At 46.6% G+C, this 19,321-nt stretch overlaps 2 protein-coding genes across 2 annotated transcripts in view; one reads left to right on the top strand and one right to left on the bottom strand.

Annotated features, from left to right (window-relative positions):
* The window catches only part of LOC128120201 (protocadherin Fat 4-like), an 85,864-nt gene extending 72,110 nt beyond the window's left edge, over positions 1-13,754 (bottom strand). Inside the window, 7 exon segments of the mRNA XM_052753894.1 lie at positions 8,619-9,229; positions 9,232-9,403; positions 9,405-9,648; positions 9,650-10,205; positions 10,208-11,465; positions 11,467-13,339; positions 13,341-13,754. Coding sequence (XP_052609854.1) covers positions 8,619-9,229; positions 9,232-9,403; positions 9,405-9,648; positions 9,650-10,205; positions 10,208-11,465; positions 11,467-13,339; positions 13,341-13,747 — 5,121 coding nt within the window. The 5' untranslated portion in view covers positions 13,748-13,754.
* A 409-nt stretch (positions 13,755-14,163) lies between these two features.
* On the top strand, positions 14,164-15,878 carry LOC128120200 (uncharacterized). Its single transcript, XM_052753893.1, has 2 exons — positions 14,164-14,598; positions 15,427-15,878. The coding sequence occupies exons 1-2, from the start codon at positions 14,164-14,166 to the stop codon at positions 15,610-15,612; spliced, it is 621 nt and encodes a 206-aa protein (XP_052609853.1). The 3' UTR covers positions 15,613-15,878.
* Positions 15,879-19,321: the final 3,443 nt, after the last annotated feature.

Genomic DNA, 19,321 nt, shown 5'->3' on the forward strand with positions numbered 1-19,321 from the left:
GGTTCCCATTAGGAAATATTCCCTATAAGTGATTAAATTAAAGAAAAGGTCCTTACAGCCTGAACATGGCCTGAAGTCTCCTTTATGACATAGTCGCTGAAATTTCAATGTCCCTTTCAGTATTTCATAGCAACCCCTAGATGGAATATAACTTAAAAATGGCTTCAGTGCCAAACAGGTATCCACACAGACTATGAACTAAAGAATGCCCATCTGGGTTTGCATTACAAAAAATACAAGACAAATTTTGTTAATTACCTAAAGTAAATGTTTGCAAAAAATAATATTTCAAAACCAGGAGTCATTTCCCTCTCTTAGCTAAAATCCTTTCTGTTCTGAGCTTTTCCTTCCAGCTCACTGGACATTTGCTGTCATTTAAATTGAATTTTTTTTGTTCTAGATTTCAAGTAATGAAGAAAATTACATGAAGATGCTCTGATGTGCATCCTTAATAATTCCCTTACATTTAAATGCTCGGTTTATTCCTGTCCACACAGTCTCCTTAGACGTGTCGCCACCATCCCTGTGTGAACAGTAGCTATTTCCTTGACCAGTAGTTGTTTACATTTTTGTGAAATCATTGCCTTCTGGACCACACAAGGAGTAAATAGTCGAATGCAGGAGCCTCAACTGTGGGCCGAGCAACCTTCAAGCCCAGTCTATACTTCTGTGTGGCACATTTTCCTCCCAAGCCTCACTGAAAGGCTACATTGTCTTCCCTTTATCAGACAAAGGCACAAGGCTTAAAGAGGCTGGGCATCAGCCTGAAGTTCCCCCCGCAGGTAGGGCTTTGAACAAGCTACTCCCCTTTTTAAATATGTTGACCAGGAAACTGGAGAGATAGCTCAAAGGTTAAGAACATTGATTGGTCCCCTAGAAGTTCATGATTTCAAATCCCAGAAACCATATGGTGACTTAGAACTATCTATAATGGGATCCAAAGCCCTCTTGGGGCACGTAGACGTATGTGAAAACAGAGTACTCGTGTATATATAAAATACATAAAGAAATAAACCTCAAATTCTGTTGACTATAACACTTCACCATGCAGTGTGCCTCTGTACCTAATATCAAAAACAATAGAGAGCCGGGCGGTGGTGGCACACGCCTTTAATCCCAGCACTCGGGAGGCAGAAGCAGGAGGATCTCTGTGAGTTCGAGGCCAGCCTGGTCTACAAAGTGAGTTCCAGGAAAGGCGCAAAACTACAGAGAAACCCTGTCTCAAAAAACCAAAAAAAAAAAAAAAAAAAAAAGAAAAAAAAAAAACAATAGAGAGGCTCCCCTCAAAATTGAAATGTATATCAAGTTCAGTAATGGAGAATGAAAAAATTGACTTTAGGAAATCCCAAACTTAAAGAGATAAAATTTAAATTGTGTTTTATTTCTCCAGTTATTTACACTTTGTCTCATGTTATATCAACCAATAGAATGTGTTTAGAGCACTTTTTAAATATACTTTTCATTTATGTGTGTGTGTGTGTGTGTGTGTGTGTGTGTTTATGGGTGCCCATTCATATTTAAGAGGTATGGAAGTCAGAGGTCAATTTCAGCTTTGTTTCTCAGTTGCTATCCACTTTGAGTTTTTGAGATAGAATTTCATATTTAGGCTGGAGTTAGGAGGCTGGGAATCCTGGCCGGTGACCTCCAGGCGTCTGCTTGGGGTGTCTCCTTCAGACAATGCCTAAGATAGGAGGATGAAATGTCCTAAGAAATAAGTGTGTAACATGATGAAGTTAACCCCAAGCAAGCATGCCAAAGTCCTGTCCCACACAATCATTCTTTCCTGTGTTGCTACAGCTCACCCCCAGCACCACCCCCCAATCCAGCATTTACCACCGTTCTTAAACAAAGAGGATTCATTTAGTGTGTCTAATGTGTATCGTGGATGCTCAGTGACAAATATTCTTCATGGGTATAAAGGCATCGATCGACCCCCACAGATGCACAGAGCAGAGGACACAGGATCTCTATCGCATTGTCTGTCTGTGCTTATGAACAGAGCAGAGGACACAGGGATGGCCACCTCTATCTCATCATCTGTCTGTGCTTATACACAGAGCAGAGGACACAGGGATGACCACCTCTTTCTCATCAGCTGTCTGTGCTTATACACAGAGAAGAGAACACAGGGATGGCCACCTCTATCTCATCTGTGCTGGTTTGACCCAAGTTCTTGGAAAGTCAGATTGACCCTCCTGTCCAAAGCCATGGTATCCCACAAAGGAAAACTCCTCTCCCACATCCTTCATCTCTCAATAAGTCAGAGGTCAAGTGGTGCTCTCAGTTTGCCTGGCCCTGGGTTCAGGACACTAAAGATTTATTGCTTACTTCCAACTAATTCCAACCTCAACAGAAAGATAATTTCTGTCTTTTATTATGCAGAGTAATAAAACAGTAAGCTGGCTTTGCAACACTGGCAGCCCTGGCCCACATAGACACAAACATGAGCAGCTATTTTAATGGCTTTAGTTGGTGATTTAATACACTATCTTAAAAAATAGACAATGACTCAACTTTTTGTAGCAATAGCAGGACTCTGAGTGGCTCCTACTGAGAAAAAAATCACTCTGACAGAGAAACAGAAGCAGTTCAGTAACATTTAGTGGCAATTATGGTTCAAAGCTCCATTATCACACTTAAAACTATCATTAAAGCAATGTAAAAAGTACAGGACTCATTTTATAGACTACCTCTAGTAAAAATGTCACAAATCTGAAAATTGCTATAAATTTAAAATAATCAGGACAATATTTAATATGCTTTTAAATTTGAAGACACACAGCTTCTCCAGAACACGAAATGTAAATTTCTGAGGATTCTCTGGAAAATTCAGAGGTGTTATCGTGTACAAAGAGGGTTACATCCATTTTTTTTTCAGTGTAAATGATGTCTTGGGAGCAGTGATCTGGTTGGAACCGTGACAGTTACATAGAGTGGGGAGAGGTGACGAGAAGTATTGTCTGTGAGCCGAATTTTCACAGCCAAACTTCCAGCTTCAAGTTCAATTGAGTGTTCATTTGAGACGTCTTTGTGGGGCTCATTGGCCTGCTGGAGTCTCAGGCTGAAGCTTGGGGTCAGCCCTGAGTGGAGGCTGGGAAGTGGGTGATTTCCACTCTGTGACATCTCTGCCACTGACATCTGTCAGGTGAGCAGATTTCCAATCACTGCCCATCTTGCTATCATTTCCAAGTGAGGCTGCAAAGTCCTGATAGCACTCAAAGACTGGGCCTCATTCCCATCCTCAGACCCTTTCTCTAAACTGTCACTCTGCCCTGGTAGGTCAGACATTCTCTAGGGGATGAGTAGATATAACAGCCATTCTGAGTCATTTGTAATGTTTGAAACCATGTCACATATCTAAACAGCATCCTCTCTTCAGTGGTTCTCTTAGCTTACAGCTCTAGCAGTTTCTATTTCTTAATAAGTGGAGACACTCTAGGCCACAGATGACTAGAGACAATATCAAGAATTTTAACCACTGCCTAATACTTTACAAAAAAGAAATGGTCCCCTGTAGGTTAAGCTACAGTTTTTCTGAAAAGCTCCTTAGTCAGGTTCCCTGTGACAATCTGGAGAGCCACTGGAAAACACCAACAGGACCTTCTCCAGGTACAGAGAGAGAATTCCCCCAGGAGAGCCCCTGGGAATCTCTTCCCATTCACAAACCGGCTGCCAGATTTCACTTCCATAATTTACCATGTTCATGGTGTGGGAAGATGGAGAGAAGCTGCAGGGGTGGGGGGTAGTCTAAGAAATAAAAAGGGGATAAAATAAAAAGTCACAGGTATCAGTGACATGGAAGCTGAGTGAAGGAGGCATTTAACAGATGTGAATGACTAGGACTATATACTTTGAGGAGATTAAATCTGACAAGCATCTGCAATGCCAACGTGAAAAATGGCATGCTCATCATGGCTGCCTAGGTGAGAACAATTTCATCAGAGCTTGTTCACTGTTCAGGTCTGGTAGAAATGACATTGGAGGTAGACAGAACACAAGTGGGCAGTACAGATAACTCATTCAAAGTGTGTTCTCAAAAGGACATTTAAGAAATGAGTCAGCAGACATTGAGATGTCTCAGTGGGTAAAGGCATTTTTTGCCAAGACTAGTTACCTGAATTCAAACTTGGAATCCACATGATTTAAAAAAAAAAGTGAGTAACCTCTGAAGACTGCCCACTGATATACAGACTATACAGACAGAGATGCATATGGATGGACACACACACAAACACACACACACACACACAGACAGAGAGACAGACAGACACACACACACACATGAGTAAATATAATCTAATAAAAATGTGTAAGGAGTCATAGGCCTGCAGAGGTGTCTTAGCTGTTACTTGCTCCTCTCATGGAGATCCTTGTTCAGTCCCCATGGAGGTTCACAATCACCTATAACTCCTGTTCTAGGGTATCCTTTGTCCTCTCTGGCCTCCATATGTACTACATGCACTTTTTACAAACACATGTCTGCAGGCAAAATACTTACAGATATAAAATAAAAACAAGTGATTCCTTTGGAAAACTGAGTGTGTAAACCGGAAGCATGGAAGTCACTCCTGCTTGAGTTTAATAAGACCAGAAGAGGTCATGATGAACCTTAGCAAGACTGTCAGATCCCTACATCCCTGCCCCTGGAGCAGCACCCAGGTGAAACCCTGTGATTTTTCTCCTTCAGCCGTGTGAAAACCTTTAGAACAATGGAAATGCTTTACACAGTTAGAACCCTATATCTACAAAATGAGAAAGAATGTCATTCTTAAAACAAGTAGCAGGGATGAGGGCTGCTGGGAACAAATGCCTATGTGGCTGCAGTCACACCAGCATGTTCCTAAGTGGCTCCTGACATCTCCTTAAACCAGAAACTTCTTTGATTTTCACTCAATGTGTTTCTTAAATTTGTGAAGAAGACCTAGAGCCAGTTCTTGGCCTTATGTAAATTATCTGCCAATCAGATCCCTGTTTATCAACATGACTTCATTGTCTAATCTGTCATGTGTGTGCGGTGGGGGGAGTCCACCCTTTGTACAATAGGAGCATAATGCTAATAGATCATTACATATGTATTATCGTTGTTATTATTGTAATTATTATTATTAGTTGGGAGCGAGCCACAGTGTGTGTAGGAGTCAGAAGACAACCTTGGAGCTGGTTCTCTTTACCTTCCATGGGATCTAATTCAGGTCACGGGGTAAGGAGCAAAGACTTTAACCTACTGAGTCACCCTAATGTCTCACTGTGTCTATCTTATAATGGAGATTGATGTAATAATTAAATTCCCCTTGTCTTTTGTATCCCACTCTCCTTCCATGGGATGCTCTTATACAGACTACTGAAAGTCTGGCATTAGGAAATACCATCATGGGTGGTGGTGGTGCACACCTTTAATCCCAGCACTCAGGAGGCAGAGGCAGGCAGATCTCAGTGAGTTCCAGCTCAACATGGTCTACAGAGTGAGTTCCAGAACAGCCAGAGCTACACAGAGAACCCTTGTCTTGAAACAACTCTCCAAATATGGAAATATCATCATATTCTATTTTATGGATACTTTAAGGAACATTCAAATCTACATTGGCCTCAGTCATTTGCCAGTTATTACTGTCCTGAATGAGGATTCTACATCTGTTAGTCACTAAAACTCAGAAAAGCCAGACTGTAACACCTCCCCCATTAATACACTGTCTAGCTACCTTAGTTCTTAGGCAAGTCCATGCCCAGCAAATTCAGCCATCTCATCTAACACTAACCAACTCTAATTCTAAACTGCCTGGAATAAAATCATTTTTTAACTTACTGTCCAGCACCCAGCATCTCCACCTTCTCTTGGTAATCAGTATGGCTGTGTTGTGAAAATTAATAGATTATCCAATTGCTAAAGTTCCTTCTAGTCTTAATTAAACACAGTCCAACCATGTACATAGGTGTTTATCAAGATATTTTCACCTGTGTGAGGTCAGAGGTCAACATCAGGTTCACACCAGTGCTCACAGTAAACCTGAATGCTAGTTTCACTAAAAATGGAAAAATGTTCTTTAGAATACAGTATAATTATCCATTATGTTTCAATGTCTTATCAGTGTTTTGTGTTACATGGGATTACACATGCACAGAGAATCAGTGCTCTGCACCCCGATAAGCACTGTCTGACTGTGCCATGAGCCTCAGAAGCCGCTGTCTGGGGAAGCCCATTTCCACCACAAAGAGCCACTAAAAGAAGCTGCTCACTTGCTTGTATAATGAGTGAAGGGAGCCTGGCACTTCAGGCAAAATAACTGACGATGTTAGTGGTAAGATTTGAGCTAACAAGTAAAACTTTGAATTGAGAATAATTTTTAATCATCCCCGGGGAGTTGAGAGTCAATACATGCAAAGAGTTTTCTGAAAGCCAAATGTCATGTGTCACCATAAAAATAGATGCACATATCACTGAAGGAGGACAGCAAGTGCAGAGGCAAAGTCACAGGCTACCGGTGGACTGATGTGCAGTAACAAATGTCTGCAAGAACACACCATGGGGAAGGACAAGTCCATGGTGCTGGGGGAAGCCTTGTTCATATGCAGTGTGAATCAGGCGACACCATCATTCTTTGTCATGTAAAAATGGACTGAAAACGAAAGGCCAGACCTCAATGTGAGCATTAGAATAAATCACTTCGCCTGGTGCACTTCCTTCCAAAATAGTGATTGTCCATTTTTTTTTAATTAAAAGCTCAGAAATGTTGACAATGAAATAAAACAACAAATAGGCAAATACAAATCAGACTAAGAAAGCTTCAGAATGACAGAAACAACCAATACAGTGAGAGAAAGACCTATCGATTAGAAAACAGCCACAAAGGATGGATCTCACAGGGGTTAGTGACAAAAATATAAGAGGAACTGAAACACATCAATAACATCAAAATGAGCAACAGAGTTAAATCGTGGGCAGAAGACAGGACAGTTCCAGAAGAAGATGCACAGATAGATGGCCAAGTCTGTAAAGAATGTTTAACATTGAAGAGCTCAAGGCAAACATGAGCCCAGGCTATGACACTCCACTCCAGTGACACTCCACTCCAATTAGAATGGCCGTCATCTAAAGACAAGATTAGAGCTTCAGGCTGTAAGAATTTACTCACATGACCATTGGTTTGTGGGTTAGACAGCTTCCCCATGATTATAATGAAATCCCTTGATCAATTTATGAGGATAAAGGGTTGATTGTGGATTACAGTTTTGGAGGCTTTGGTTTATGACCCATTGGCATCCTTGATTTGGGCCAGTGGTGAGGCAACACATCGGGTTAGAAGTGCATGGTAGAGTCAACTGGCTATACCATGACCCGGAGAACAAAAAGGAAGTGGAAGAAATCATGGGCACTGGCCTCCTCTTAGGACATCCTGAATATCCTAAATGACCCCCACAAAGCTGCAGCTCTCCAGGATTCCACCATACCTCAGTAGTGACACCACAGGGACCAAGCTAACAAAATCTGAACTGCAGCAGTGGAATGTGAACTAGTGGCTCCATCATGGAAAACACGAGAATTTATAAACATAGCAGCTCCCATTTCACCACCGTGTTGTGTTTGGACCTCTGCCACGCATCAGAAACCACATTTGATCTTTTGAGGTTTTTGGCTGAGGGGCAGAAGCTAGGACATCTCTGAGGGGAGCGGGAAGCAGGAGGGAAGACTCAGAAAACATCCATCAAGCATTCTAGAAGATAGCCAAATCAGTTCTTGGCGATTTTCACACAGCCCAGGAAGGGAGGAGCCTAACCTAGAAGATGTCAATCAGGGATAGTAAGATGGGCAAGGCCACAATCCAGCCTGTGCCTTCTGGGGGATAGGCATGGGACTGATTTGTGCCCAGAGTAGCCTTTCCTACCTGGAGACAGGACAAGCGCCTGCATCATCACATAACAGCACACTTTTATCCCAAGAGTCGGAGTGGAACTTCAGATCTAACTGTTCACAGCTACCTGAGTTAGTTTAGGAAGAAAGAGAAGCATTTGCTCCATGCCAGGAGATAGTTTGTAAGCTCCTCAGGCAGAAGAAATCAGGAAACTCCACAAACTTGGCTCACCACGTTGAGATTACTCACTGTCTATAAAGAATCTGCCAAGCTTGCTGAGGATGAGGAGGTCAATGCCATTCTGATGTAAACTGCCGTGCAGGCTCCAGCACAACCCAGCTCAGAAATCTAACCCACTCAGGGATCTAGGAAAACCTTGGAACAGGGTTCACCTTGAAACAGGGATCTCCTAACTCTGAGACCGCCCATCCCCCAGCTGATTTCCTTACTGAGAGGTCTATGTGAGTACAGTGCCTCTGCTCACACAAATGGGCTTTAATTACTTCTACAAATGGCAAATGCTATGTCAGGAGCCTAACACTCATGGTTGCAATTAAGGAACATTCATTTTTTTAAAGTTCATTATTTATTGTAACTTGGATTATAGCTGCATTTTCTGAAACTATCAGTGCGTGACAATGTTTTCTAAGTTGTCCCTGTTCATAAACATAGCCATGAAAACACAGTTAAATCATAGAGAGTAATCACAACGACAAAAACATTTAGAAAAAGCCCACCCAGAGCAGATAATAAAGGAAATCAAGCTCTCACCTCTGCTGTCTGTGTCCTGGGAAAGGCAGATGACTTCTCTATGGCATAAACATCCACCAGATAGAGACATGCTCCCTGCTCCCGGTCCAAAATGGCTGCAGATTGAATGACCCCAGTCTGCCGTCCAATGGTAAAGAGACGTCCAACAGTCTTTTCTTCACAGTGAATGGAAACGATGTAATATTCCACTGGAGCTTCTGACCCCCTGGGGCTAGCTGCTTCTATGGATATAACATTGGTACCAATGGGCTCCCCTTCCTTCAAGATGGTTATGTATTTGTTCTGTGTGAAAATAGGCCCATCAAGGCTCTGGAGGATGACGGTCAACTCCGTGGTTGACTTCCTCCTCTCTGGGCCCAGGTCTGTGGCTGATACTCTGAGGTTATAGATGAGCTGTGAAGGCACTAATGCAGAAGCCACACGAAGGTCTCCACTGTAGCGATCCACAGTGAAGGTTTCTGTGTCTCCATTGACTATTTCATACTCCACCTCTCCATTGGCACCTTCATCGGGTTCTGCAGCCATTATGGTAGTCAAGACAGAACCAATCATGGCTGAAGGATCTGCAACCAGGGCGTTTTGTGATATAAACATTGGGACATTGTCATTGAGTCTGTTACCAAAATGGTCACATTTTTCAAGGCATACCTCCTAGTTTCTATCGGCACAGCTTGATCATTGGCTTTCACTGTTAACTCAAAGAGATTGGCAAATTCCCGGTCGATCTCAGCACTGGTGTAGATGGTTTCTTTGACTTCATTTATGCTGAAGTGGTTGCCTCGGGGTCATCTGTTGGATGATGGCGTAAGACAGCTGCCCATTGATATTCGCATCTGGGTCATGCGCTGTCACAGAAATGACAGATGTACCAAGAGGGATGTTCTCCACTATAGACTTAAAAATGTCTCCCGGAGGAAAGCTTGGGGGGTTGTCATTGAAGTCCCTCACATGAATCACCACTGACATTGTGGATGACCTAGGAGGTCGCCCTTGGTCTTTTGCTGTGACGTTTAATTTATATAAAGACTGTCTCAAAGTCCAACTTCTTGGCAAGAAAGATACTCCCAGTGTTTGGACTAATACTAAAAGTCCCATGGTTGTTTGATCCTGTGATGCTGTAGTGTAAGTCTGCATTGACACCAGAGTCAGAATCAGTGGCAGTAACAGAGGACACCAGTTCACCAGTCCTCATGTTTTCCAAGACATCCACAAATAGTGTTGACTTCAGGAATGAGGGCGTGTTGTCATTTTCATCCAAAATGTCAATACTTAGAGTACAGGTTGAGTTGAGGGAGATGGCCCCTGAATCCACTGCCTGGATGAGGAGGGAATAGGCCGGGGTCGCCTCATAGTCTAACTTACCTATAAGAGTCACCTGACCAGAGAACTTGTCTATGGTGAACTGTCTTTCTTCGTTTCCTTTGAAGATAGAGTAGTGAATGAGGGCGTTATTTCCTTCATCCACATCGGAGGCAGACACCTGTAAGACCTGGGTCAGATTGGTCGCCGTCTCTGACACTGTAGCTTGGTAAAAGTCTTTTAGAAACTTGGGGGCATTGTCATTGATGTCCTTCATGTAGACATGCACGGAAGGCCCTGATCTGTGGCTATCACTGTGAAGCTGAAGACTGCTGTCCCCCGTCTCCTCATGAGTGACTCCCTGTCAAACTTGTGAGTGTTGGTGATTTCCCCAGTGACAGCATGCAACTCAAAATCAGGCTGTGCCACCTCAAAAGCATACCTTACTTCCCCATTAGGCCCGAAGTCTTTGTCCACCGCACTGACCTTGCCTACAAATGACCCGGCCCTCTGCTCCTCTTCAAAGTAGAATGTGTAATTGGTACTATTAAACAAAGGCCTATTGTCATTCACATCTTCTAAAATTACGGTGACATTCACAGTAGCACTTAGGGGCTCCACTGCCCAGTCAGAGGCAACAACCAATAACACATACCTCTCCTGAAGTTCACGGTCCAATTCACTTTTGATGTACAACTGGCCATCTGGGAATATGCCAAAGGCATCCCCAGTGTTCCCATCTGTGATAGTGTACACTATTTCCCCATGTGCCCCAGAATCTTTATCGGAAGCTTGCACTTTAAAGAATCGAGAATTCACAGGCTCCGACTCAGAAAGTGTGACCTCATAGGAAATCTGGTCAAACACTGGAGGGTTGTCATTTACGTCATGGACATAAACTGTCAAAATGATGCTGGAGGAGAGCTGGGGGACACCCATATCAGAGGCCAAGATTTCTACCTGGTATGAGCCAGCGTGGACATCCAGTGGAGCCAGCAGACTGATGTTACCATTCTGCTCATTGATAGCAAACAGGTTCTTGGGGTTCTGCTTCAGGATGTAGAGCACCCTGCCATTGACACCCTCATCAGGGTCCACGGTTTTGGCCTGGAAGATGCTATGCCCTGCCTGCCAGTTCTCCACTGCGTTTATACTTTCTACTGCCTGGAGGAAGTGGGGAGCGTTATTATTCAAGTCTTTCACTGTGATGTTAACCACAGTGTCTCCTATTACTGCTCCCCCACTGGCCATGACTCTCAGCTGATAAAAAGACTGCTCTTCCCTATCAATCACACTTGCTGTGGTCAGCTGCCCTGTGACAGGATTCATAACAAACATACCTCTCTGGTCCCCAGTAGTGATGAGATAGCTAATGTTAGCATTGAGGTCCATGGTGGTGGCAGAAACACTGCCAACGTGGTAACCTAGAGCCACATTCTCAAAGACCACAAAGCTGTAAGCAGCCTGGCTGAATACAGGTGGGTTGTCCTGTGTTTCTAACACTGTGACTGTTACTATGGCCTGGTTAGGAGACTGTAAATTGCCCCCCATCAGTGGCCACTATTTGCAGCTGGTAGGCTGTTTTCTCTTCTCTGTCTAGGGCCATTCTTGTAGAAATAACCCCGCTCTTAGCATTAATCTGAAACCTCGACCTGTCCCCAGCTGATATACTATACTGAACAGTTCCACTGGGACCCATGTCTGGGTCAGTAGCAGACTCTGTGGGGACATAGCTACCTCCAGGCTCATTCTCCTGAATATGAGCAAAGTATTGGACTGAGTAGAACACAGGACTGTTGTCATTGATGTCCAGAAGACTGACATTCACCTGAGCTGTGGATGACTGGGGAGGGGAGCCCAAGTCTGTCGCTAGAACCAATAGACAGTAGAAAGCTTGTTCCTCTCTGTCTAGGGAGGAGATAGTACTCAGCCTCCCAGATACAGGATCCAGGCGGAAGAGCCTTCGGTCACTCTCAGCCTCTTGCAGGGAGAAGCGCACTGTCCCGTTGTCACTCAGATCCCCATTGGTTGCCCCTAGAATCAACAGCTCAGTCCCAGCTGGAGCGTTCTCAACTACAGACACCTCATAGCCTTCAGGCTGGCTAAACACGGGCTTTTCATCATTGACATCCAAGACAGTTACCACAAGCTGGGCATAGGGCACCTTGGGGTGGACCCCCTGGTCTCGGGCACTGATATTCAGTACAATCTGGGAGGCGAGTTCACAGTCAAGGCCCTCTGCAGCACTGGTGGTCACTAGACCACTGTGCTCACTAATGTGGAACCAGCCCAACCCATTTCCAGAGACGATGCTGTAGCGCAGGTTAGCATTGAGATCAGAGGCACCGTTGGTGGCAGACACCCCAATCACATAGCTCCCCGGAGGCGCCTCCTCGCTCAGGTTCACTCTGTACACTTGCTGCGCAAAGACCAGAGGGTGATCATTGATGTCATTGACAAAAATCACCAAGCTGGCCACAGAAGAGCGCGCCTGAACTTCGGCGGTAGGGGGCGCCCCGGAGTTATCCGAGATGGAGACTGTGAGGTTGTAGGAAGGAATTCGCTCGCGGTCCAGGGCGCTGGCCACCTTGATGAGACTCAGGTTGGGCACCTTGCTCCTCTGTACCTCAAAGTGGTGTTGCTCATTGCCCCCGAGAATCTGCACTGAGATGTTTCCATTGGCTGCCGGGGAGTCCGCGTTGGTCACGGTGAGCAGAGCCACCACTGTACCCACCTGCGCGTTCTCATCCACCGAAGCATAGCGCGAGGTGGCGGGGAAGTAGCGAAACTTCACTACAGGGTCCTTGTCATTGACATCCAGCAGTTGGATGATCGCTTCCGCGCGCCCGGTGAGGGAGGGCACGCCCTGGTCCGTGGCCTGCACTGTCAGCGAATACTGTCGCAGGGCCTGAAAGTCTAGCGACTCTCGCACGGAGAAGACCCCCGTCTCCGGGTCCATCTGGAAGGGGGTTCCCTCGTCCGGCAGCCGGTAACGGATGTCCGCATTGGTGCCCTCGTCTGCGTCTGCCGCCGCCACCTGCAGGACACTCGAGCCCACAGCCGCGTCCTCAGGCACCCCCGCCTGGTAATGGGAACTGCCAAACACCGGGGGATTGTCGTTAATGTCCTGTACAGTCACATTGACCTGAAGGTAACACCGCCGCTTTGGCTCACCCTTGTCCTCCACCAGGAGCTGGTACTGAGGCGTGACCTGGCGGTCCAGCCAGCCCTTGGAGACCAGGTGCAGGAATGCTCCCTCACCACTGGGGTTCAAGGTAATGTCCAGTCGAAAGCGACCCGCCTCGTTGCCGCGGACGATGCAGTAGGAGCGGTGGTCCACGCTGTTGGAGTCGATGTCAGAGTTTGTGGCGGTGTCCAGAATGACCCGACGCCCGCTGCCACTGTCCTCCTTGAAGGTGACCTGGGAAAACTGGGGCATTGTCGTTGAGGTCACCCACCAACACCCGCACCTCAGTAGGGTAGGTGGGCGCGCTGGAAAGGACCACCAGGTTGACCACGTCGCTGGGCAGGCTCTCGCGGTCGATGGTGGCTGTGGTGTGCAGCGCTCCGGTGCTGCTGCTAATAGCGAACAGGGCGTGGCTTTCGTTGAGCTGGTAGGTGAAGCCGGGGCGCGTTGGGATGGGTCCCACCAGAGGCCCTGGGGGCTGCTCTTCCATCACCTGGAACACCTGACGCTGTTCGGCCGCTTGGACCCGGGCCAGGCCCGGGAACAGAGACAACAACCCCCAGACTCGCAGCAGCTGGCACAGGGATGGAGAGAGTAGCAGGAGCTGCCTGAGGCCAGGTGCCGGGTCTGCGGCCAAGTTCATGGTCCTGGTTTCCAGGAACCGCGAGAGGAAGAGAAACAAGGTGAAGGAAAGGGCCTGATCCGGAGGGTTTCTGAGTGGAGCCAGTAAAAAGCCAGTTTGGCCGGAGATCTCTGCAGTTTAGAAGAGAGAGCAAGGGGCAGTTGCCCAGGAGAAGGCTCCTGGTGGCGGGGGAGACGCGCAGCGCAGGGGAGGATGAGGCGACAAGCAGCGGGGCATTCCTGGGCTCTCCCGAGAAAGTTTCCAGGCCTCCAGACACTTGGATTGGAATCCCGAGTCTGAGCGTCCTGACCGCGGATAGGAGTTGCGAGAGGCGGCCTGGATTTCAGGGACCTGAGGAGTCACTCACTGCACGCACGTCTCTCCAAAAACTTTAGAACTTACCCAGAGCGTGACGCCGGGAGAACCTGAAACTGGAGATGCACACTCTTCTCGAATTTCGCTCTGGGGGAGCTGGGAAGGTCGTCTCTGGATCGGGCACCCTCGTGGAGGCAGCAGGGGCACCGCGTCTCCAACAGTACTCAGCTCCGTCCCCTCGCTGGTATCCCAGGCTGCCCAGGCTGCCTTTGCGCCAGCCGCTGCTTGGAGCCCGAGGTCCAGCCCAAGCTGCTGCAGGCGCTGCTCCGCATCCTTCTCCTCCGCGCCGGCATCGATTGTACATCCACAGAGCGCAGGTTCCCCTTCCTCCTCTGCGTCGCGGTGGTCGGGCAGCAGCAGCGGCGGCAGCAGCAGCGCTGGTTCCCCGAGTCCCCTCCCCTCACCATGCCAGGGGCTCTTCCCCGGGCGTTAGAGGGCACCAGCGCCCCCAGGAGCGCCTCGCCCTTGTCCTGGGATCTGTGCTTTTATTGTCCCGGGTCAGTTTCACTTTGTAATCCGCTAGGCTTTGTGTTTGGGGAGGGGTGGGTCCCTCCTTCGCGGTCCCCGAGGACGACGGGGACTCGGAGGTGGGCGTGCTCCTTCACAGTAAGGGCTCAGAGGTGGCACCATGGCGGATCTGGAGCCCTGCAGTCCCCCGCTGCCTCTCCGGGTCCCTCGCACTCTCCCCGCCCCTTCCCCGCTGCTCGCACACACGCACTCACACACACGCGCGCACACACGGAGGGGGGAGGGCTGTCGGCGATCGCGAACAAGACTGAGAAACTTTGCTCGCCCCTCGACGCTTCCGGACTCCAGTGGCCGCCACTCCCCTGTTCTGGTCCTGTCACCCGCGGGCCCTGCCCTGCTACAGCTCATTGGCCACAGCCCCGCCCGGTGTCCCCGCCACCCTCGCCTCCTGCCGCCACTGGCTGGGGCGACGCTCGTCACCGCGGCCTCCTCTGAGGCTGTGGGCGGGTGGTGGGAGAGCCCGGCGGCAGAGGCGCAAAGGAGGGGCGACCATCCCCCAACTCCTTTCTATTTATTTATTTTCCCTTTTGGTCAAACCTTGGCTGGTGTCGGCGCAATCACAGCAAGAGGCAGCCGGGGAATAGATGGGGGTGGGGTCAGGTTTGGAAATAAATAAGTTTAGTGGCTGGAGCTGGGGGTGCCATTAGGCTGTTAGACTGTTAATAACTCGGTGGAGGGGGTCGAGGGAAATGAAAGAAAGGCTGGGGGCGAGGGTCTGTTAACGCGGGAGGAAGGATTAGGCAAAGCCTATCTGGGAATGCACACCGCTGCTGAGCTTTAACCATTTTGTGCCCTAGCCAGGGGCAGTGCCCGAGCGAGCTTCTGCCCACGGGACCCCGCAGAAACCCAGCTCTTCCCTACTCGTGAACCTGGGCCCCAAGCTGCTGTCCCTCGAGACTAGGAGACATCGAGGCCTCGGTTCCTGCAGCCCTCCAACTTCTCAAAGGAAGAGAGGGGCACGCCTGCACCTGCAGCTTGGTTAGTCTCACAGCTGGAATCCGGTCCACAGATCAGTCCTGAGGCTTCAGCTGAAACAATGGCAGCTTCTGCGGGGACAGTTTCCTCTTACAAACCCAGTTTGGAATTTTGACCCCCGGTTGGGCTCCCCCCGCCCCGGCCCCCGTGCCTGACATTTTCAAGCCAAAGGAAATCTAATAACGTTTGGTTTCGGTTTTGGTCTGGGGGGCGGGAGGAGGAGGGAGAATAGCTGTAAGTAAATAGAAATAAATGAAATGAAGTTTAAATTTAATTTTTTTAAGTGTCACACGTCACCGACTGCGCTCAGATGATTCCCCTGCCTTATCTTATTTGTGTGGTGCGCGCGAGGTTTCTTTAGAAGAAAAATAAAACGTGACTAGGAATCGGGTCAATAATTTTCCCCTTTAAGGGAACCAACTTGCAAAACATGAATTGAAGCCAAACAATGCAAATATAGGGCATATGTCATACAATTTTGCCACAGGAATCCCTCCAAACCTCAAACTTTCTGCGCCCGGAGATTGTTTAAGCGCGGGCCAACACTGCCCCCTGCTGGTTACAGCTAGTCTTGCAGCGACAGTCTCTGGTTTCGTGCTTTAAATTAAACGCAGACTGGGAGGATCTGGTTACAGAGCTAATTCCTCCTTCTTGCCAAGGGATGGGGGCAAAGAAAAGGATCTGCATGGATCCCCTACTGCCTTTCCTTGTGCGAGGTCAGAAAACAATCAAAAGCGATAGAGAAGACAGCACACTCAAGTCTTAAATGCAAACCGCCTGAAACCTAAACGGAGGAAGGATGGAGCCTGATTCTAAAACCATCGCGAATTCCTTTGTTTAGTTAGAACATTCGCTCCTGCCTCTTCCACACCTATAGCGTGAAGGGTGAATTGGACACAGACCAGAGAGTTAGTTATCTCTATTGCTGCATTTTTCAGACTACTTAACTATTGAACGCCTATCACTAACCTCCACTAAAAAAAAAAAAAACAAAAAAAAAAAACAAAAAAAAAAACGCTTTTAAGCCCCGTCAAAATTATTTTATTAACACACTGACTACCTGTCTGCTCTCAACCTCCAGGTCCATCAAGCCCTCTCTCCCCTTCCCTCCACAGTGGCCACTGAAATCCTTACTCTGCTCATTCACTCTGCACTCCTCCTTATCGCCTTCATGCTCACCACACCTCACTCCCCAGAGGCAGCCGCCTCAGTGGAAGACTATTCCTGAGTGCAAAAGTGGTCTTGCAAAAGTCCACTTTAGCTATGCTGCATTTTAGCTGAGGCACGTGACATTCATCCTGCTGCCTGTTGTACCACACCCCCATGTTTCTATTCATCCCTTCACTGCTGCTCTGACTTTGGCACTTTGCTCTGTCTGTACTACAGTGGCCAAGCCACCCCATTGTGCAGTCAGACAACAGCTCACCTCCAGGTCCCTAGCATCACAAAGAACTCTGCATTTTTTTGTCTGTGTTTGTTTCCTTTTTGGTATGTTCTCAATGTTTAGTTCAGTTTTTCATGATTTTTTTACATTTTCTCATATGCACATTGAAAGCTATTAATTTTCCTCAAGGTGCTGCATTGGCCTACCCATAATTAGACAAGCACTTTATGCAAATGAGAACAAAGAAACTAACATAGCTGAAGACAAAAATCATGTCCACCTGCGCAGATATGACTAAGAACTAATTATTAAAGGAGTTTAAATATCTTCTAGATCAAATTTGAGTTCAAGTTCTACTAAATTCAATTCTGTGAAACTTAAATTTCCCAGGAAGAATTTAGCAAAGCTACTCTTACTTCTGAAAGGCTTCCCCGAAAAAAATCTCATTTCCCACCAACACAGCTCTTACCTAGCAAGCCTCTTACTCAGCTATGAGCTTCCTGCATTGATAAGGAGTCCCTCCCTATGACACCTTATTCTGCAGAGATGTCCTCATCCACTTCCATATCTGGTTTATAAGGATATACAAAGTCTTTTTAAGACTCTCTTGTTCCCAAACAGTGTGTTTGTCTTGGAAATCGGCTCCTACACACAAAGTCAGTCTTCTTGAATCCATCACGGTGGAGTTTTCTCCTGTCTTTTTTTCCCCATCTTATTTTCTGCATCCTGACAATTTAATATTCTGTTAGTCATGGTGTTATCATTTGCCTTTGTTTGTTCGATTTTTCAACTGCTTAAAAAATAATTATATCTTACCTAGAACTTTCAGTCTCTTCCTCTTTAGTATGGTCAGTTATGTTTGTGTTTGTAATGCTTTTCTGACTCTGGGATAAATACCATGATCAAGGCAACTTAGAAAAGAGTCTATTTTGACTTGTAGCTTCTGAGAGAGTCTATAATGGCAAGGAGGCATGGCGTCAGAAGCTGGCAGCCAGCTGATCACTTCTTTAACTACCCATGGGAAGCTGAGAACAGGAAGTGGAGCCAGTTATAAACTCTCCAAGCCCACCTTCTGTGACATACTTCCATCAGCACAGCCACACCTTCTAAAGGCTCCATACCCTCCCCAAAACTGCACCATGAGCTGGGGCTCAAGTGTTCAAATACATGAACCTTTGAGTATAGTTTTCATTCAAACTGCCATGTGTCCTTCATGGTTCTAGCTCTTCTGTTTTATTTTATTTACTTTATTTTTTCAGAAGTTTTACATTGCAGCTGGCAAGATTACTCAGTAGTTGGGCATTTGCTGCCAAACCTGACAATTTGAATTTGATCCACGAAAGGACCCACAAGTTGGAAAGATCACACAAACTTCTGAAAACAGTTCTCTGACATGCACATAAGGGCTGTGGCATGTGAGAATACACACACACACACACACACACACACACACACACACACACACACACCACAGAATAAATAAAAAATGCAATAACATATATGAGAGCTGGTAAGATGGCTCAGTGAATAAGTGCAGTTGCCACCAAACCCAAGGATCTGAGTTTGATTCCTGAGATCAGCACGGTGGGAGGAGACACGCAGCCTCCACGGGTTGCTGTCTTACCTCCAAGTGGCACATCTGTGCTCCCCCCCACACACACACCATAGTCACACAAATGTACAATTTTTTATTTTAAAAAGTGGTATGTAAAATAATGTTCATTTTTCTATGTCTCATGGTATCATCTTAATAATTTTAATTTTATTTTTTCTCTGTTTAATTCTGAACATTTTTGACTCATCTTCCAGTTTAAAAACCTTCTCTTCAGCTCTCTCTAATGTACTTCTAAATACGTCCACTTAGTTTTGGGTTAAATTGGTAACTGTTTCCATGTGACTACTCTGCTGTGCTGTTTCACAGATGCCGGGACTCTAACAAAACTGGCAGGACTGTTTGCTACTTCTGTGAACAAACTAAGCATTCCACTAAAGTTGTGCCTGACAATGTCAATATCGCAAATATTTAGCTTTCTCAATACTATTTTATTGTATTGTTATTTGGTCATGTAGCCGGTCTTGCGGGGACAGAGATGTTCACTTTCATTTAAAACCTTTAGTGGCTGATATTTGAGTCCTGGGATTTTCTTGCTTTTGTGAAGATAATCTGATAATTCTTTGATTAGGTGTCACTGGTTGTCTTAGCTTTGTTTTCTGTTTTTTGTCTTTAAAAAAATACCCTGACAAAAGCAAAGGATTTGTTTTTGCTTACAGTTCCACGTCACAGCTCATCACTGCAGAGAAGTGAGGGTAGCAGGAACCGGAAGCAGCTGGCC

Source organism: Peromyscus californicus, unplaced genomic scaffold (assembly GCF_007827085.1).
Source record: "Peromyscus californicus insignis strain IS unplaced genomic scaffold, ASM782708v3 Scaffold_28__1_contigs__length_665956, whole genome shotgun sequence".
NCBI classification, from domain to species: domain Eukaryota; kingdom Metazoa; phylum Chordata; class Mammalia; order Rodentia; family Cricetidae; genus Peromyscus; species Peromyscus californicus.

Excerpts from the sequence above, each read along its gene's own strand:
- LOC128120200 (XM_052753893.1), top strand. The coding sequence starts at position 14,164 with ATGCACACTCTTCTCGAATTTCGCTCTGGGGGAGCTGGGAAGGTCGTC. Across the intron at positions 14,599-15,426 it reads CTGTGCTTTTATTGTCCCGG|CCAGGGGCAGTGCCCGAGCG; the intron begins GTCAGTTTCACT and ends TTTGTGCCCTAG.